Source organism: Grampus griseus (assembly GCF_964374135.1).
Source record: "Grampus griseus genome assembly, chromosome: 7".
Taxonomy (NCBI): domain Eukaryota; kingdom Metazoa; phylum Chordata; class Mammalia; order Artiodactyla; family Delphinidae; genus Grampus; species Grampus griseus.
In genome coordinates this window covers 7,183,765-7,203,557 of record NC_139001.1, presented here as the reverse complement: position 1 = coordinate 7,203,557, position 19,793 = coordinate 7,183,765, and the positions used below count along the sequence as shown (strand labels likewise).

The window sequence follows — 19,793 nt, the reverse complement described above, 5'->3', positions numbered from 1 at the left end:
AAGCTATTTTTATTATGTAAGGCATTTTTTTGTTTATTATTGGTACATTTAAAATGTGTATTTGAAAACTTGAACATTAAAGAACAAAAAGGAGGGGGCAGAAAACTCAATATTAACAGAACTGCCTTTAGACTGGAGAGCATCGCCTGTTTACTTTTTGATATTCAAATAGCAGCTGAAACAGTTTGGGATTTCATTTAGGGTGGATGAACTGAAAGCTTTCTGAGAATCACTCATTTCAAAGAGGCCTTGTTAATAGTACTTTTTATCAATCTCTGATCATGGAGTTCATTGAAAAATTACACGTGCTGCTGGCATTAGGTTTCCAAACCTCAGTAGTGTTTGTAAGTGCTGCCTGTCGCCTTCAGTGGCTGTGCTAGTACTGCTTTTTCTAAACCAGATTGCATTTCAGTCAGTTAATATTGCTAAATGAAATCCTTCCCTTTGCTGGTCTACTTAGAGTAGATTGAGTCGAATAAAGTAGTTTAATGTTTCTGTGCTGTCTGCTCTGTGATCGGAAGAACATCTGAGGGCTCTAAGGATCTTGTAGTGGGTCTTCCCTGGAGCCTCCTACCACTGAAAGCAAAATCTCTTGACCAGAACTTTGACAAAGTTTTGGACCCAAAGTATTCCCGATAGCGAATGGGGCTGAAGTATTGGGTTGGCCAAAAAGTTCATTTGGGTTTTTCTATAACATCTTATGGAAAAACCCAAACGAAATTTTTGGCCAACCCAATAGTGTTATTCCCACTCACATTTCACAGTCATTTGGTCGAGTGGTTACGAAGTACTTAGTGTGTTACTCCTGCCCTCCCCCTGCCCCATTCTTTTAAGGTACACCTTCTGAATGAACTTCCCCCCTAGCCAACCTGGCCCTTAAAACACACTTAAAACCCAGGCTCTACTCAGGACTCTCAAAGGCAGTGGTTTGCAGTTCTTTTTAAGCAGTGGTGCTGGGTTTATGTGTGTGTGTGTGTTTCCTCCCTAATTAAATTATATCAGAACCTTAAGATAAAACATATAAAAATAGAATGTCTAATTGGAAGGGCAAAAAAACCATTACATTGACTTTTATCCTTTCTTCTCCCTCCTTTTAGTATCCCTATTTGTGTGCTCAAAAACAGGAGACTAAAATTCCAGCTGCCTGCCTAGAATTTGAGCCACATGGTTGTCTGGGTGTGGTCAGTCACTCGTTGCCAATTTTTCCCTGCAGGGTTTTCAGTCAATGCTTCATCGGAGCGACTCAATATGGGTGAAATCGAGACTTTGGATGACTACTGAGCACCTGCCAGAGCGGACTGGCCTTCCCTCTTTCCTCTGCTGACCATGGATTCTGCACCTTTGGACACGACACTTACTCACCATATACTCTTTATCACTGCAACAAATCACAGAACCGATCATCTCAGGCTTTTTCTTCCAGCCCTTTGTGTCCAAGATTCTTTAAACCATTTTTGTTGGTGAGCATCTCAGACTGTGGATAAGTGGACCAGACCCTGTGTCTTGGGGGTGGCAGTTGGGATTACTCCCCAACAAGGCTGATTTTGGGCAGACGTGTTTACTGTGCCGTGATTTCACCTACTGTCTCCCAGAAAGTGTGTTGGGATCTGCCAATAGCAATTTACTTTCTCTTGTCACTTTTTTCCTTCTATTTTGTTTTTCTTCTCCTTCTCCCCTCCCCCCCCCAAAAAAAATGGGCATGGGGTCTGACTGGTGCAATCATGAAGAGAGTTAATGGTAACAGACATTGGCCAGCAACAAAAACGCCCATGGACTGTGATTTGAGTGTCCGACAGAGACACAGTGAGAGCTCTTCCAGTCTGAAGGTTGCATTGCCGCTGCTAACTCTGGGATTGCATCAAAGAGGCCCTGAGTGGGATGGAGTTTAGATTGATTGGTTTGATGTTGCACACCCCTCGCCTCTTCTTTCTGAGCATCCTTTCAGAGAAAGGATTCATGTTTTTTCTTCATTAGATAGTGACTTCCAAGCAAGCTGACTTCTCCCCTGGCATACTCCAACCTGATTGGACAAAGGAAGCCCTGTGGCCTGGGAGAGGGACTTATTTTTAATTTTTCTTTCTTACAAAAACGGATTTTTTCCCATAAATATTTTTACTTCAGAGGACTAGGACCAGTTTGTTTTGGGCCTTTCTGCTGAAAATTTGTCTCGTTTAAGAGGCAGTTAGGATCTTTACCATATGTATGAATATGTGTAATTTCATTTTGGATAGGGATAAACTTCTGCTTCTGATAAAAGCCCGGAATTTCATCTGCTTCCTCAGAGCATTGCGTGTGTGTCTTGCTGTGGCCCCGAAAGGTTTTGTTTAAAGATTCTGGAATGGCAAGTTGCTTGCCTTTTCTGAAAAAAGAACATACAAAACCTGACCATCTTTAAGACCTTCATCCATGGAAACCACTATACAGGAGATTGCAGTGGGCTGGAGGGGATGGGAGAGAACAGGAGAGAGAAGCCTGGTTCTGGTTTCTGGTTGTGGCCTCATAATACCCCTTCACTTCAGATATAAAATGTATTCAAGCCCTATTTATAAACAATACTCTTCCTGCCTCTGCCAACCCCCCACAGAACATCACCTGGAATTGCCAATCACACTTTGGTCTGGAGCCTTTGGACCGTCCGCCCCTGTGCAAGAAGTGCTGTGGTTCGGGTGGCTCCTGGCAGAGCGCCTTTTCTTTCTGTCATCATTGCCCGAAGAAGGCTGGAGTTGCTCTGAGAGCAGTTTGGTTTTGGATGATTATATTTGGGTTTCTGTTTTTATTCTTTTGGATCACCATTCTCCCTGTCCCTTTTTGCCTCCCTCCCTCTTAAACATGTACAATAACTATACAGAGACTGCTACAGACTTGTACATAGTTTTTGGATCAAATAGCATGAGGAGATGGGGAACCATTAAAAATTGGGGCTCCTGCTCTCCTTTGCTTTGTAAATTCAAAAGTGGGGGGTGGGGAAGAGGGATAGTTAAAATGTTTACAAAACTTTAAGCTCCCTCGGAACTTTTGCCAGTGTGGAGGAAAATAAAAAGGAACTTAAATAAAACCTGGTGGTATTTTATCTGAGTACACTTCTTGTACTCACCCTTGTCAAGGCTGAGTTTTCCACCAAACCATCTTCTTGGCACCATGGAAAAGCTCCAGACAAGTGAGCACCCAAGACATGGACGCAGCTGTGGCTTTCTCTGGCAGGCTATGGAACGCTGACTTGGTTCTGTATTTGAGAATGTAGAGGTCAAGGTAAACGTGGGTAAGTTGATTAAATGTCTTTCCTCCTCTGCCCCTTTCTGCTGACGTGCAGATCGTCTCCTGTCCTCACAACACAGACACACACCCCTGAAGGTGCCCCCTCCAGAGCCTGACCACACCTTCCAAGCTAGATTCTATTGTATGCTTGTTCAGGGGAAATTTTAAAATAAAACACAAACATTTGGGGGAGGGGTAGGCAGACTTCAGGGAGCAACGTCGTTTTAGTCATGGAACATTCCATTAGCTTAACCAGGAGCATTGCTTCTACCTGAGGAATTTCCCAGATGGTGGAAAGAAACCACTCTTTCCTAAGAATGTTTGTTTCTGTCTCAGTTCTACCAATTTTCACATTCTCATTTGCTCACTCTTTCACTTCGAGCAACCACGTTCTTAGCTCTTTCTGTGAACTTACTTGCAGATTATCTAAACTCTTCCTGAGTTTTAAAGTATTTGTTTTGTACACTGTTTGCTTCCAGTTGTTTTAAGTCAGAGATTTAAAAAACATACCCAGACAAGGTAGTTTGATTATGGATACTTTCCCTAAGGTAGTCGGTGTTCTGGATACTGTTGCTACATAACAAATTACCCGCAAACTGGCTTACAAGCAACCCTTGCATTTTATTGGTAATTTTATGAGTCAGGACTCTGTGGGGAGGGCTCAGCTGGGCGGTTCTTCCATGGTGTCTCCTCTGGTTATGGTCAGAGGTCAGCTGGGGCTGCGATCTTAGGAAGGTTTGATAGGTTGGGCGGCACGAGGGCTCACTCGTGTGAATGGCAGTTGACGCTGGCTAGTGCCGGGGAGCTCAGCTGGGTTGGTGGCTGGAGGAACTACGTGTGCCCTCTCCAGCATGGCAGCTTCAGGGTAGGTGGACTTCTTTGGCAGTTGGCTTCCCCCAGAGAACCGGGCAGAGGCTGCATCACCTCTTCTGACCTGGACTCAGGAGTCACATAGTGTCACTCCTGTGACACTGTGTGAAAGTAGTCACAAGCTCTTTCAGATTCAGGGGGTTGGGGAACATGGTCACCTCCAACATCTCCCTTGATGGAATGAGTGGTAAGGTCACTTTATAGAAGAGCATGTGGGATGAGAGGTACTGTTGTTGCTGTTGGGGAAATAGCTGCATAGAATTAGTTGATGCATATATATCAAGGAACTTCAGTTCTTCGTTGGCTCTAAATTGAGGGGTTATTTTTTTCTTTTTAATTTCAGGATAATGGGACTTCAGGCTTTATTTTAAATAATACATATATACAAATATATACACATAAATAGTGTGTGTGCCATTTTCTACACCCTATTTTAAATTGATCAGGTGAAGAAATTGAAGTTTGTTTTATACAAAATGTCCTCTTCATATTATTAATGAAAAAGTCTGTGTATGATTCTGATGTGAAATGAACCTAGTTGTCTCCTTTGCTTCCAGTGTGGGAAGTGCAACAGGCATACACGTTCTAAATAGAGTAAGGTGCAGCTGAGAGCACGTTCCAAATGGAAGTTGGCCTCATAGTTAATGGGTTATTTGGGAACAAAAAGAAAAAAGCCCAGCTCTAGAGGATGGCTGTGAGCGCAGGCAATTCCTGATGAAGCCACAGTGCTTGCTGGGACCGTGGAGAGCCTGGGAACCTTGAGGCAGCCAGATGTGTGATCATTTTACAGACATTGTCAGATGCCCTGAGTATGACGGACCCGCATAGCTTTTGGTAGTGTTGGTTCTGGAAGGGCACCTGGAGCCCCTGAGAGAAGAGTTTCCCTCCAGGGATTTGTCAGTGGGAATGTTTTGCAGCTAAAGTAGCAAACACTGCTATGGTTCAGTGTATGGGAGAAACAGCACATAGATGTTGGGAAGCAGGAGAAGAGAACTGGGCTCTTCCCTAATTGCAGCAACTGCCCTGCAGCCTAAAAGCTGCAGTTGCCTCCCCTTTCGTTGCTGGCAAAGTGATGACATCATGGGGATGGAACTCACTGTAGCTTCAACACTCAGTTCAGTCCAGCTGGTCTTAAGCAGAGACATCATTTCTTAAAGATTGTTTACTTGTCCCCCCAAATCTAGGAGTGGGGGATTATTTTCCCTTGGTAGTCAGTTGTTTTCTCCTTTGAATGCCTCCTTTAGCATGAGAAGTAGTCCTGAGGGTCAGTGGGTCATTGTTAGGTTTGGCTGCATATAATAAGATACAAAGTAACAGTGACTTAAACAAGATAGTTTATTTCTCAAGTGAAATCTGGAGGTCATCAGTCCAAGGCTGGTGTGGCTCAGGGACCCAGGTTCTTTCTGTTTTACCCTCCTGGTTGCGGCTTCCATTCTCAAGGTCACTCATGGTCCAAGGTGACTGCTAGAGCACCAACCATCATGCCTGTATTCCAGGCAGGAGGAAGGATTGGGGTGAGGCTCAGGGAGCACACCTCCCTGTTCAGTCAGCCTTCCTTGAGGAGCTCTTTTGGGAGCTCTACCAAACATCCTTAGTCTTTTAAACTGGAACGTGGATACGTAACTATAGTTAGTTCAAGAAAGGCTGGAGAACTTCCCTGGTGGTGCAGTGGTTGAGTGTCCGCCTGCCGATGCAGGGGACACGGGTTCGTGCCCCGGTCCGGGAAGATCCCACATGCCGCGGAGCGGCTGGGCCCGTGAGCCATGGCCGCTGAGCCTGCGCATCCGGAGCCTGTGCTCCGCAACGGGAGAGGCCACAACAGTGAGAGGCCCGCGTGCCGCAAAAAAAAAAAAAAAAGCTGGAAATGGGGGTTTTAGTTGAGTGGTTTGCCACCCCAAATACCATTGGGATTCTGTTTCTAAGAAACACAGGGAATGGATGTTACATCGGCAGCAGCTTCTACCACTGTCATTCTCTTTAGCCTGCTTTGAAGTTGGAAGAGTTTGGGATGGTTGAGTCTGTGCACATCCACCATGGGAAAGGAATCCTAGTGGTTACCCTGACGAGGGGGCTCGGCACAGGCCCTGTTCCATTCTTGTGCAGAGCTGGGAAACGAGTGATTTCCAAGGGCTCAACCTTGCTGTGTCTAGCAACCCCCAATTCTATTCAGAATCTAGGTTTTTGGTGTGTGTGTGAGCGTGTGTGTTTTTAAAGGTACCCTGTGGCATGAACCTATGAGTGGTTTTGTGGATGGGGGCACTAGAGTCAAGCTGTCGGATTTGAAAGTTGATCCTGCTATCTCCTTTAGGCAAGTATTTATTTCCCCATCTGTGAAATGGGAACTGTGAGGTAGCTGTGATCAGTAACTTAAAATGTAGTTGCATAGTGCAATGCCCAGCACATAAATGCTTGATAAATATTTGTAGGCCATTTTGCAAGAGAGAAGGGAGTTTGTGGGCTCACGTGTAGGTGCAATGGGACGTATTAAAAATGGGCAGCCTCCCTCTTAGACATCTGAAAATCAGTGTAAAGAAGTACCCCTCAGGAAGGTAATGTGGCATGAGTTCCAGGAGACTGGATATTAGTACCAGCTTCGTTATTAACCTGTCCTTCCTGTCCTGTCTCTGGGTCTCAGTTTCCTTGCCTGTCAGATGAGGAGGTCGGCCCAGATCAAATGATGAGCTTGAAACAAAAATCAGTCTCTGAGCCCCATGTCCCATGGTTTCTTATTTAGGGTGGGGCCCAGCACTGGAAATTATTTTTTAGGTGCCCTAAGTGATCCTAAACGGACAGCTTGAGTGGGGAACTACTGGCCTAGCTGATCTGTGAGGTTTCCTTCAGCTCTCACCTCCTGAGTGCATATGTGCAAGTGTGATCTGTGTGTGCATCTGTACATCTTTGCAGCATATTGCTGACACTTGGTGTTTGCAGATTTAGCACTTGTGTTTTAGTGTGAGTCTTTGACAAATACCCGTTGTGGTTTTACTAAACCAGACCCAGGTCAAAATGTAAGGCATGGTGAGCCTCAGTTAAGGGAATGAGTCACTGACTTGGATTTTCTGACTTCTTTTGATAACGTCAAGTTAAGCCCTAAGCAGGTCAGGGTCCCATCATGAATCAGAAACCGTCCTAAATATTCAGTCAAAAGAAATGCGGGCGGAGGGCAGGGGAGAAAAAAGAATTGGCGTTGGAAGAGTAGGAAGGTAAGATTACTGAAGGATTAGTAACTAGGGAAATCACTAATACCTTATCTAATGGTCAGTCATCATATCCTTTTCTAGGTGATACTAATATCTCTTCGATTCACTTACAGTCTCACCTGGATAATTAGTATCTTAACGACTAAATTTTATTTTATATATATATATATACACACACACACACACACATATATGAAAAATTGGTGTATATATATATATGTATATATACAGCAAGGAATAAAATATACATCAGTTTTTGTTTCTGTTCTTTGTCATGAGGCTGTGGGTGATATTTGTACAACTTCCTCATTTCCCATTTCATGTTCTTTTTGCCTTCCACCAGCCCTTGAGCTGGTGGGTGACGTAAACCTTCATTCCCAAGGGATTTGAGTCCTTAACAGTACTGAGGTTACTGCAGCTTTCGTCTTTAATTAGCTTTTGCCTGAGTTCAGTTTTTTTCTTATTAATTGAAAAAACTTCAGCATACATTGAAGTAGACTACTGTCTTTAGTCTGGGCTGGGAAGTCCCACGATCTAGGTGCTGACAGATCAAGTGTCTGGTGAGAGTCATCCTGGTTTGCACATGGCCATCTTCTTGTTATGTCCTCACATGGCAGAGAAGGAGATCTCAGGTCTCTTTCTATCCCATCTTTTTATCTCTTAAAAATCGTCTTTTTATCCCATTACAAGGAGGACCCCACCCTCATGACCTAATCTAACCCTAACCACCTCCCCAAGGCCCCACCTCTGAATACCATCCCATTGGGACTAGGGCTTCCAACATAAAAATCTTGGGGGACACAACTTTCAGTCACAGCAGCTAATGTAACGAACTCCTACCGTTTTACCAATTTTGTGTTTTTAATCTCACCTTTTTTCCCTTAGAATATTTTAAAACAAATCCTAGATATCGAGTCACTCGTAAATATTTTAATGTGCATGGTAACAAAGATACCTTTAAAAAAAGAACATGTCAGTACCACATTAAGAATATTAATAATTTCTTAGTATCTAAACCCAGTCTGTATGATTTTTTCAGGTTATCTTAAAAATGTCTTTTTACAAAAGTTTGAATCAGAATCAAAATGAGGTTCACGGATCGCATTTGGTTGCTATGTTTAAGTCTCTTTTAGTCTAACCAGTTTCCCCTCAAAAAAAAAAAAAAATTGAAAAACAAGATCATTTACCCACAGAACATCCCATAATGTGGACTCAGCAAGGAGCGTCCTTACAGTGTCAATTTGTTACTCTCCCCCACATCTGTGAATGAGTAGTCAGGTCTAGAAACTTAATTGGATTCAGATTCTCCCCTCCCCCTCCAAGAATACGTAACTTGCTGTACGTCCTGTTGCATCACAGGCAGCATTGTCTGGTTGTCCCATTTTCACTATGTCAATTCATCAGTCCTGTTGCTATCAGGTTGATTCATCCATTATAAAAGTTCTGTTGATCTTTCATGTAGCAGTTTTAACATTCATTGATGATCATTGCCTAGGTCTATTATTTCATTAGTCACTGAAATACAGTGATTCTTTTTGGGGAGAAGGGGGATTTTAAAAATTTTGAATAATTTCAGACTTAAAACTTGCAAGAACAGTAGAAAAAACTCCCACATATCTTTCATCCAGATTCTCCAATTGCTAACATTTTACCACACCTGCATTATTTTTTTTTTACTCTATAACTACACTCACAATGATGACTCTCAGTAACTATTTTTTATGAATCACTTGAAAGCAAATTGAAGACATTCATGACATTCATGTCCCTTATCCCTAAACATTTCAGGGCGTGTTTCCTTGAGACAAGGACATTTACATAACCACAGTACAATTATTAAAGTTAGGAAATAAAGTATATGATGCTATTAGTTAATATCCAGGCTTCATTCATATTTCACCAATTGTTCCACTAATGTCTTTTATAAGAAAAAACAAAAAGGTGCAGGATGCCATCATGATTGCTTTTTGTATTTGGATGTCATGTTTCTTTGAGTCTTCCCTAATCTGGAACAGTTCCTCTCTTTCATACCTTGAGATTTTTAAAGGACAATTATTTTGTAGAATGCACTCAGTTTGCATTTGTCTGGTATTTTTCTCATGATTTAATTGAGATTATGCAATTGGGCAGGAATACTACAGAAGTGATGTTGTGTCCTTGATGCATCATAGCAGGAGGTTATGATGTCAGTCAGGAGGTACATGATGTCAGTTTGAACCATTACTGGTGATGTTAACTTTAATTACTTAAAGATAGTATCTGCCAGGTTTTTCCACTGTAATGATTTTTCTCTTTATGGGAGATACTTTGAGACTATGTAAATATCCAGCTCTCATCAAACTTTTATCCACTAGTTTTAGCAGTCATTGATGATTCTTGCTTGAACTATTAATGGTTGTCAAGCTTTCCTGTAATTTATTAGTCAGCATTCTACTATAAGGAAGAGCTTTACACACACACACACGCACACACACACACGCATGCATGCACACACTGTAGGTTATAATCAGATACTGTTGTGCACAATTTGTCCATTTGGAGCCCCTCCAAGTTGACATTTGTGTCCTTTTGCCATATCTCTATCGTCCTTTGAGCACTTTCTTAATTTGTCATGAGATATTCTAGGTTCATCATTTACTTTTACTTCTCCAGATTTGGAATTAGCCATTTCTCTAAGGAGCCTGCTGCTTCTGCAAGGGAGGCCTGAGGATTTGTGAGTGGAAGATTCTCAGATTTGTTTGAGTCTGCCCAAATCCCCCCATTCCACATCTCAAGGTCTCACTCCTTCCCATTCAGTGCCATAAATTTCACCTGAAAGAACTGACACAGCTGTGAATTCAGTTTGACTGTAATTTTGCAAGCCACACTTATTCGTTACTGAAGTTGGTGTGGCCAGTGCCGCTGCCGCTGCCAGAGACATTGTCAGAAATCTGAATCAGAAAGAGAGGCACTTCTCTCCCGCCTTTCATCTCCCCCCAGTGCCTCCACTGCAGATGCCAACACGGAGTCAGCTGGCAAGACTCTCTCAGGAGTATGATCTGGGAGGCTGACTCTACATTACATTGAGGGCACAGGAAGGTGAGGACGAGAGAGAGAGCAAACCAGCACCAACAAATGAGTGAACAAGTGAGAAGATGCTCGATGGTAATTCTATCCCAGAAATCCCAACTGATTGAATTCCAGTATTAAGTTCCTATCATGTGCTAGCTTCTAGAAATACATTGGTGAACTAAACACAGCCCCAGCTATCTGGGACTTAGCCACAGAGTAGAGACAGACAACCAATGGACACTTCATTTAAAGGCACCATATCATATATCTGACAAAGAATTTTTATCTGGGTACACACACCGAAAAAATCCTAAAAATAAATTCAATGTGATAGACCACCCTAATATATCAGCAAAAAAATCTGAGCAGACCCTTCACATAGGAGGATATTCCTGTGGTCAATAAATATGAAAAGGTGTTCAACTTTATTAGTCATGGAAGTACAACCACGATGAGACACCACTACATACCTATCAGAACGGCTAGAAATAAAAAAGACTGCCAATGCCAGGTATTGGTGAGGATGTGGAGCAATTGGAACTCTCATACTGCTGACGAGTGTAAACGAGAACAAACACTGTGGAAAGCTGCTCACCAGCATCTACAGAATCTGAACACTGTACTCTGACCTAGCAAGCCTATCTTTAGATGTATAACCAAGAGAACCTAGTGTATATGTTCACCAAAGGCAGGTACAAGAATACCCACAGGAGCTATATTCATAAAAGTTCAGACCTGGAAATAACCCAAATGGACATAAATAAATGGATAAAAGAATGGATAAATTGTGGCATAGTCATACAATTGAATACTATTCAGCAATAGAAAAGAGCCACTGCTACATGCAACAATGTGGATGACTCTCACAGAATGTTGAGCAGAAGCCAGACACGAGAGTTCATGTCATATGATTCAGTTTATTTGACGCTCAAGACTAGAGGAAGCTAATCTATGGTGACAGAAGACGGCTTGGCACCTTGGGGGTACTGACTAGGGAGGGGCAGGAAGAATCCTGCTGGTGTGCTGGAAAAGTTCTATATTGATTTGGGTGGTGTTTACAAATGTATGAAAGTTCATCAAGCGGTAAACGTAAGATTTGTGTACTTCACCATATATAGGTCATCCCTCAAAAAATTAACCACAAAAAAAAAAAGGAAATGAGAGTTTCCTACAAATATAAATGCTAAGAAGAAATTTAAAGCTATGTGATGGGTGAATGGGGGATTGAATGATCAGAGCTGAGACCTGAATGGTGATTAGGAGGTAGCCATGTAATGAGCTGGGAGACTGCTTTCTGGGAGAGGGGACAGCGAGTGAAAAGGCCCTGAGGCAGGATTAAGTTTGGTGTATTGGAGGAACCTCGTCAAGGCCAGCAGACTGAACATAGTGAGCAGGACCAGGGCAAGTCCTTAGTCTGGCTTTTTATTCGAAGAGCAGTGGGAAACCATGAAGGGTTTGAAGTAGGGGGGTGTACTTTCTGAGAGCTTAGACAAGGGAAAGAGAGAGACCTCTGATGAACTTTAATTATGTGGCCACGACATCTGGGAGGTGGGGGACTGGGATTTAACTACTGTGCAGGGCTGGAGAGGCAGTGCAGTCAAGGTTTGTTTTGGACACGTTAAGTTGGAGATGCTCATTAGGTACCCTTGGGGCTGTCCGGGAGGCAGTGGGCGATGGGGCTGAAGTTCTGGGCCGGAACTGGGTTGGAAATGTGTGTCATGAACACACAGGTGGTATTTCAAGTCCCAGGTACCTAGGAGAACAGAGAGCAAGAAGAAGGGACACAGGGCGTTTTATGACATGAGTTTTTCTGCAGAGACTAGAGCTGCCAGAAGGTTTGGATGGAAACTGCTTTAAAAGTGCTGCTTTAGGGCTTCCCTGGTGGCGCAGTGGTTGAGAGTCCGCCTGCTGATGCAGGGGACACGGGTTCGTGCCCCGGTCCGGGAAGATCCCACATGCCGCGGAGCGGCTGGGCCCGTGAGCCGTGGCCGCTGAGCCTGCGCGTCCGGAGCCTGTGCTCCGCAACGGGAGAGGCCACAACAGTGAGAGGCCCGCGTACCGCAAAAAACAAACAAGAAAAATGCTGCTTTAACAAGGGTTGTTGTGTGCCCACTCCCTGCCAGGCATCGAGAGCCCAAACGTGAGCAGAACCTGGCCCTCATCAGTGCTGCCAGCCTAAGGTTGGAGTCTCCCAAGCCTGGGCCTTGAGCACTAAAATGCAGATTCCTGGGCCCATCCACGACCCACTGAAACAAAGTGCCAGGACCATCTGCATTTATCAAGCTCCCTGGGTGAGTCTTGCACATGGAGGTTGAGATTCTCTCACTTTCAGTGGCCCAGGTGTGTGTGTGTGTGTGTGTGTGTGAGAGAGAGAGAGAGAGAGAGAGGAGAGCGGGAAAGAGCAATTTCCTCTTTCCCTCTCTGAGGGTGGGGCTGCTGCAGAGTTCAGGAAAGCAGTCAGTTCTGTAAGCTGTGCTGTGTGTGTGTGTGTGTGTGTGTGTGTGTGTGTGTGTGTGTGTGTGTGTGTGTGTGTTTTCATGTGTGGGGGGCGGGCACGGTGTCCCAGGAGGACAGAGTTTGCATTGATGAAACCCTTCCCAGCCCTTTGATGCCTCTTTCCCTCTGCCCTGAAGTTAACCAGCTCAATCCTCCGTGCATCCCGCTCGCCGGCCGTGCTCACTCACGGGCCAGGATGGCGCTCTGTCTGGCCCTGCGCATGGCACTGCTGCTTCTCTCCGGGGTCCTGGCCCCTGCGGTGCTCACAGGTAAGGGTGCCCCCTGGGCTCTGCTACCACCAGCCTCCCAAGGCTAAGAAGTACCTTAGGCCAGAATCTCTAATGCCCACCGGCAAGGCCATTCACAGGAGATGGGGTGGCAGTTTGGGGGTGATTCTGTGAAGGGCTCCCCCAGGACAGGCTGGCAGCAGCTGCGTCCGAGGCCTCAGGGAATCGTTAGCCATAGAGATGGTGACCTCTGAAGCAGGAGGGTGACTTGGGGAGCAGGGCCAGGGACGTTAGCTGCCTGGGGTATGTGGGGATTACTCCAGCACCCTAAAATCTGAAGGCCTTCAGATCTGGGAGTCAGGAGGGGGCACCAGGCAAGCAGCTGAAGGCCCCTAGATGTAAGAACACAGCCCTACCATTTATTTGTCAAGCCCTGCAAACCCTTCTCTGCTGGTTTTCTGAAATGTCCTCTGAGAGTGAAGACCCAGGTACTGTTTCCATCTTGGGAAAAATTCCAGAGGGAGCACAGGGCCAGAGACCCCTCTGTAAAACCGTGAGGATGCTGGACTGAGGCACTGCACTGAGGCTGAAAATGGCTGGGGCTGGGGTCTGGCGAGAAGGGTCCCACCAGGTTTGGCTTGGCAGGCTCCTGGGACCTGAGCCCCTGTCCTGGGCACAGCTGTGGGGCTTCAAAGCCTGAGCGAGAAAAGGCACAGACGGGTCATGGGTGGTCTTTCTCCTGGAAGAAAGCCATCTCTGATGGCCGTGAGGTGGGCCAAAGGGAGGTGTTTCGGGGCTCCTGAGGGCAGTCCTGGGGCTGGAGAAATGTGCGGGTGGGGGGGCCCCTTGGAGACCCTCCATGGCATGGGTTTCGGGGGAGTGTCTGTGGATCTGAGGGAGGCTGTGACACCATCGTGTGGATGTGGTGCTGGGAGAGCTGCTGGGGGATGCGAGGCCTGGGGGGACCCTTATGGTCACACTCAGGCACGAACACGGGAGGAAACGGGGTGGGGTGGCGAGGAGCCTGTGGGCCTGCCGGCCTCCCTCTAGACGCCCTAGGAAGAAGCTTGCAGGCTGGCTTCGTTTCTGGCCCTGTCCTCCTCGCTGTTTCTCAGCCTCTCTGTGCCTCTCCTCTGCTGTACCATGGCGATAACCAGAGCGCCTCTGCCTCTCTCGCAGGAGCCTGTAGGTCTGCCATGTTCACACACGTGAGCTTTCAGGACGGGCCAGGCAGCTGGTAGCGCTCAGCGCACGTTAGGAGGAAAACATCCCCAGCCGCTCTGCTGGGTGCAGGGTAGTCTCAGGCAGAAGCACCTCCTCATGCGGCTAGGAAAGCATCCAGCCTCCCTTTTGGTGGGAGAGGGGACAGCTGGGCAAGCCAGGGGGCTGGTGTGGTGCCCAGGGAATCGGGGAAGTGATCTAAAGTGGGGTGGCGTCTCCCGTGGCTCCCTTATACCCCACCCACCCCAGTGAAAAGCTTTTCCCGCCTGGTGGTCAAAGTGGGCGGAGGTGAAGGTGCTGGCGTCCGTCTGCCCGGGGTCTGGGGCCGTGTGGGCAGCTTCTGTCGTTCCTTGGTCCCCATGCAGCCAGCCCTCCCAGCCAGGCTGCCGGCCAGAGGCGCTGGACCAGACTGTGCACACACAGCCCGGGTGGGTGGGCTGCGTCTGCCGCCGCAGGAATGCCTGGGGACAGCCTCGTGTCTGGCGGCAGCGGGACCTCACCTGGCCTCACCTCCCGAGTCCCCTCCATGTGTCCTACCAAGGGCAGGCAGGCCAGCCCCACCCCGGAGTCTTTGGGGTTCCAGCTGGCTGTGGTCCGCCCTGCCGCTCTGGGAGGGAGCGGGTTCGGGAGGCTCCTGGCCGCCCCACCCCCGGCTGGAGGCTCAGAGCAGGTGTGCAGCAGGCCCCACAGGCCCCTGGCCCGCTGCTCCTGGGCTGGGGTCCTGAGCAGGCAGGCGGGAAGGGAGCGGCCTGCTGCCCTCCCTGCGGGTCGCCCGTGGCCACAGCTACCGAGGTGGGGGGAGCAGGCCAGGCTGAGCGGGCGGGAGGCCAGGGCAGGGATGAAAAGGCCCTTCACGGCCACACAAAGGCTGTCTGTGAGCTTGGGCGCCTGGCCTCCGGGCCCAGTGGTCAGACTGAGCGTTAAACAAGTTTATTTACCGAAAGGCGGTGGGGCTGGAGGAGAGCCCACGGTGCCCAGGCCCGTGGCAGGGTCACGAGGCGCCCACTTCTCCGGGCCTCTCAGCGCGCGGAGTTGCCGGTTGCTGCTCACTCCGGTCCTTGTCCTCCCTTCTCCGTCCTCGCTTAACGTCTCTGCTCGCCGTCCACGCCTGCCCGCATACCAGTCCCTCTGCCTGGCATTTCTTTCCCCCATCTTTCCCCCTCCTCAGATGGGGCCTCCTGTGGGGAAGCTCCCTGACAACGGCTTCTGCTCATGGCTCCCCGGAAGGATAGATCTGGGGGACAGACTGGCTTCCCCCTCTGACTACAGCAAATTGAGAGAGTACGGAGGCACGTAGACGAGGACAAGAAAATACCTGGCCCTCCTCAGCAGCTGCACCTCCTCTGCCGGAGGGCTGGTGACTGAGCGCAGGCTGTGGCTCTGGCCCACGTGTGCCACTGGGGCACCCGCCTGGGCTGGCAGGGAGCTGCTGGGCCCTGGGCCCTGGCTGCGTGGGTGCAGATGAATCCCTGAAGCCCGGATCCGCCTCTGGGGGTCTCCCGGCGATGGTCAGCTACAGCAGGCGCAAAGCCCGCAGAGGGGCAAGGGCCACGGTGCCCAGGCCAGAAAGGCCCTAGGGCAGAGGCAGCAGCTGACGGTGGCCGTGACAGCACAGTCACCACCTTGTGAGGGCTGTGAGAGGCACGGTCCACCCCCCATTCCACAGGTCGGGAAGTGAAGGCCGGCGGCGAAGGCAGTCCGCGGTGGTCCCAGGGTGAGGCTGTGGTGGAGCCGGGATCTGGACCCAGCCCTCCTGATTGGAAGCCAATCGATTCAGCCCATCAAGCTTCAGAGACTGGCAGAGTCTTGAAGGGGCGGGAGGGGATGCGCACAGCAGGGATGAGGGGGCCTGGGCTGGTGTGTCTGGCAGGGAGGGTCCAGGCTTCTGTGGGAAGGAACAGGGTGAGGCTGGGTCACTGGGGGCAGACAGGGAGAAGGTCTGGGTGGGTCTCCAAGTACCCTGCTCAGAGGGCCCTTCTCCCCGAGAGATGGCTCCCGGGCTCTGGCAAAGGGCAGAGGGTGACCACTAGTTCCTGGGAGTGAGCCCCTGCCCTCCAGGGGGTGTGGAGCCCGGCACTCCTCTTCCTGAGCTTGGGGCTGACTCCTTGGACGCCACCAGGTTGGCTGGCCCTGATACCCAGTAGCCCTGTGCTGCCCTCTCTGGCCAGAGGCCTGGCAGTTGGAGGTGAGCTTTGGCTGGTGGTGGTAGGACAGGGAGGTGCTGGCTGCCACTCTGTCTTGGGCGTGTGGCGAGCAAGTGGGGACCAGTGGTTTGTTCATTTATCTGGAAGACCGGCAGTCTGTGAGCCCTAGACCTCAGGGCCTGCCAAGCGGTGGGTAGACCCAGGCCTTTTTTCTGCTCAGCCCCAGAGAGCCCGAGGCAGGCATGCCTAGGGCCTGGAGCCTTCCATGGCAGCTGCAGGCTGCAGACCCCAGCCCTCCCAGGCAGCGACAAGGGAGGCCTGACCGAGTCGCTTTCCCCTTCCTCACAGGGGGTGGCCCCCACACACCAGCACTGCTTCAGCCTGGGCCCTGGGAGAGGGAGGCTTCCACACAGCGGGTGCAGGGGCCTCCTGCCCCTGAGAGGCCTCCTGCCCCTGAGAGGCCTCCTTGCCAGCGCTGTTTCTGAAAAGGGGCACAGGCCCGGGCAAGCCCTGGGAATATGACAGCGGTCCCTGCCTGTAAGCTGAGCCTCAGAACTGATCCAGCGGAGGTCTGGGAGAGGCACCAGGGGCAGGGCCTGGGAGCTGGGGACCTTGTAAAGTTTTCTCATGAAACGATCTGAAGTTTACACAAAAGTGTAAGGATCATCCAGTGAACTCCAGGAGGCTCTTCGGTTGGATGCGCCGGCCGCCAACATCTTGCCATAGTTGCTCTTCTCACCGTCTTCCTGTCTCTATTTACTCACTTACCTATCTGATTGCTGAACCTTTGACAGTTAAGTTGCAGGCATCATGCCCCTTTGTCCCTAAATACTTCCTAAGGACAAGGACATTCTCTTACATAAGCAGAGTCAGTTATCCAAACCAGGAAGTGAAAACTGACGCAGCACTGTCACCTGAACTACAGTCTTATTCATAGCTCACCAGTGGACTCCATAATGTTCCACCCAGGAACGCACGGTGCGTCGTGTTGTCACAGCCCCTTAGTCCCCAACCTGGAACAACTCCTCACCCTTTCTTTGTCTCTCGTGACCTTAACGTTTGTGAAAGCCTCGTTATTTTAAGGCTGCCCTGGAATTTGGGTTTGGCTGCTTACTCATGATTTGCCTCGGGTGGACACGTTGGCAGAAGAACCCCGGAAGTACCTTTGTGCCTTCCCAGAGCAGGCCCCTCTCCAGGAGCTGGTGAGCCTGGAAGCAGGGTGTGGGTCTGGCTTGTCTGTGCTCTGGGGGAGCTCTCAGGGGTGGAGCCCCCAAGTGTGCAATGTGCCCCAGGGACCGCAGGTGGGCTGGCCAGGGTTGTATTGACGGAACCACAACTTCCCAGGAAGTTTCTCGGGAAGCACGACCTCTTCCGGGGCTTCAATCCCCAGCAGCACCTACCAGCACAGCGCCCACCTCAGCTTAACCTGAGCCTTGGTCTTCTTGGCCGACCACAGAGCGGCTGGTATCAATGAGACGGTGCGCTGTGATGCCCGGCAAGCCCATTCTAGCATCCCTGGCTCACAAGGGAGATCACTCAGGGCTGGGGTGCTGCTGTGAGGCTCCTCAGGCTAGGATCCTTGACGGGGGGGCAAAGTTGGTGTGGGCTGCCTGGGGTTACCACGCAGGCCTCTCAGCCTGTCCCTCTCGTTCTCTGGGGCCCCTGGGTACCCTAAATCCTGCTAACCCCCAACCCATGAGCAGAGAAAGGCTCCTGCAGAAAACGCTGCCCGGAGACTGATGTGCTGACGGAGCCCCAGCTAGTGCCGGGCTGAGGGCTTACCCTTTCCTGGGGCTTCCCTTAACACTGACCACAGACACCCCTGCCCACTCCTCTGGCCCTGTTCTGTCTGGAGGCAGCAACGTGCTGGCATCACAGTTTCTTAGGCTAGAGAGGCCCCTGCGCTCTAAGCCTCAGACACTCGGGGGGCGCGTGGAGGCATGTGCAGGCGCTAGACCCCAGGCCCTGCGGGCTGCTCCACTCTGCCCAGGTTAGGGCCGAGAAGCAGCAGGGCCGGCTGCCCCTGGGGTGTGGGGCCGGCTGCCCCTGGGGTGTGGGGCAGGCCTCTCCTCTCCACCTCCTGCAGCAGTGGGCCATATTTGCTCACCGACCGCGCTGAGCAGGAACCCTGGTTCCTGGAGAAGGCAATGCCTCACCCTCCCGGCGCCTTCTCCAGGGTGAAGGCTGCCCTGGGGCTGCCCTGTGCGGGTGCGGGGAAAGGACCCTTTACAAGTGTCACTTCCCCAGGACCTACAGAGCCCAGAAGTTCAGATGGGGGGCCCCAGGCTCTGCTGGGTGTCGAAGTGCCCTGCCTCCCCCCGCCCCCCTGCCCTGAAGCTCGCTGCCAGCCCGAAGTTCTTCCAGCTTCCTCCCGAGTGGGCCTGTTGGTCCCTCAGTGCCCTCCTCCCCCATCAACCTGTCCTCTCATGGCAGGGGTGGCCTGACCCCAGCGGAGGCTCTGGGGCCACACGTGGGCCACTCGGCCTCCGTTGCCTCACCTGTGAAGCGGCAAGCACCGCGCTGTGCCCCAGAGCCCGGCACTCAGCGCCCCTTCCCAGCCGGTCAACGGCGGGGGCGACGTCCCCGTCGGCCCTGCCGCCCAGGCCCCCACACCTGTCCTTGGCTTTGCAGCCGAGGGCCCGCAGGAGCCCGTGCCCACCCTGTGGAACGAGCCCGCCGAGCTGCCGTCGGGAGAAGGCCCCGTGGAGAGCACCAGCCCCGCCCAGGAGCCGGCGGTCAGCGGCCCGCCCGCGCCCACCGCCGCGCCGAGCCCCGAGGACAGCACCGCGCGGGAGCATCTGGACCAGGGCGGCGGTACGGGCTGGGGCGCGGGGTCCGGGCGGGCCGGAGGAAGGGGTGGGAGGGGGGCCGGGCCTCGGGGCTAACGCGGCCCTCCGTCCTCCGCAGGCTCGCTGGGACCCGGCGCCATCGCGGCCATCGTCATCGCCGCCCTGCTGGCCACTTGCGTGGTGCTGGCGCTCGTGGTCGTCGCGCTGAGAAAGTTTTCCGCCTCCTGAAGCGAATAAAGGGGCCGCGCCGCGGCGCGACTCGGCGCCACCCCCGGTGCGCGCCCCCGTGTCTCCATGTGTCCGCGCGTGAGTGTGTGGGCGAGCGGGGTGGGGGTGTGGGGTCAGGCGACGTGCACTTGCTCGGGGCTCGAGGCGCGCATACGCGCGCACACGCGCGCGTGCGTGAGCGCACGTGCACCGGGGCCCCGCAGGAGCGCGCGTGCGTGCGCGATGCGCGTGCGCCGGAGGCCGCCGGTGTGCGTGAGCGGGGCGTGCGGAGTTCTCTGGCCAGAGTTCTCGGCGAGGCCTTGGGAGCGCGGA

At 50.9% G+C, this 19,793-nt stretch overlaps 2 protein-coding genes across 2 annotated transcripts in view; both read left to right on the top strand.

The window, feature by feature from the left end:
* Positions 1-2,256, top strand: part of GIGYF2 (GRB10 interacting GYF protein 2) — a 125,661-nt gene extending 123,405 nt beyond the window's left edge. Inside the window, exon 29 of the mRNA XM_082658051.1 lies at positions 1,214-2,256. Within this exon, the coding sequence (XP_082514177.1) occupies positions 1,214-1,281 (68 nt within the window). The 3' untranslated portion in view covers positions 1,282-2,256. The remainder of the gene's footprint in view (positions 1-1,213) is intronic.
* A 10,671-nt stretch (positions 2,257-12,927) lies between these two features.
* On the top strand, positions 12,928-19,496 carry SNORC (secondary ossification center associated regulator of chondrocyte maturation). Its single transcript, XM_082658790.1, has 3 exons — positions 12,928-13,141; positions 19,096-19,278; positions 19,372-19,496. Exons 1-3 carry the CDS (start codon positions 12,985-12,987, stop codon positions 19,479-19,481), a joined length of 450 nt encoding a protein of 149 aa, XP_082514916.1. The 5' UTR covers positions 12,928-12,984; the 3' UTR covers positions 19,482-19,496.
* Positions 19,497-19,793: the final 297 nt, after the last annotated feature.

What these genes read in the sequence shown, in the direction of transcription:
- SNORC (XM_082658790.1), top strand. Translation starts at nt 12,985, where the DNA reads ATGCCTCTTTCCCTCTGCCCTGAAGTTAACCAGCTCAATCCTCCGTGC. An exon ending in GGCCCCTGCGGTGCTCACAG is followed by an intron (nt 13,142 to 19,095) that starts GTAAGGGTGCCC and finishes TTGGCTTTGCAG; the next exon opens with CCGAGGGCCCGCAGGAGCCC. An exon ending in GCATCTGGACCAGGGCGGCG is followed by an intron (nt 19,279 to 19,371) that starts GTACGGGCTGGG and finishes CGTCCTCCGCAG; the next exon opens with GCTCGCTGGGACCCGGCGCC.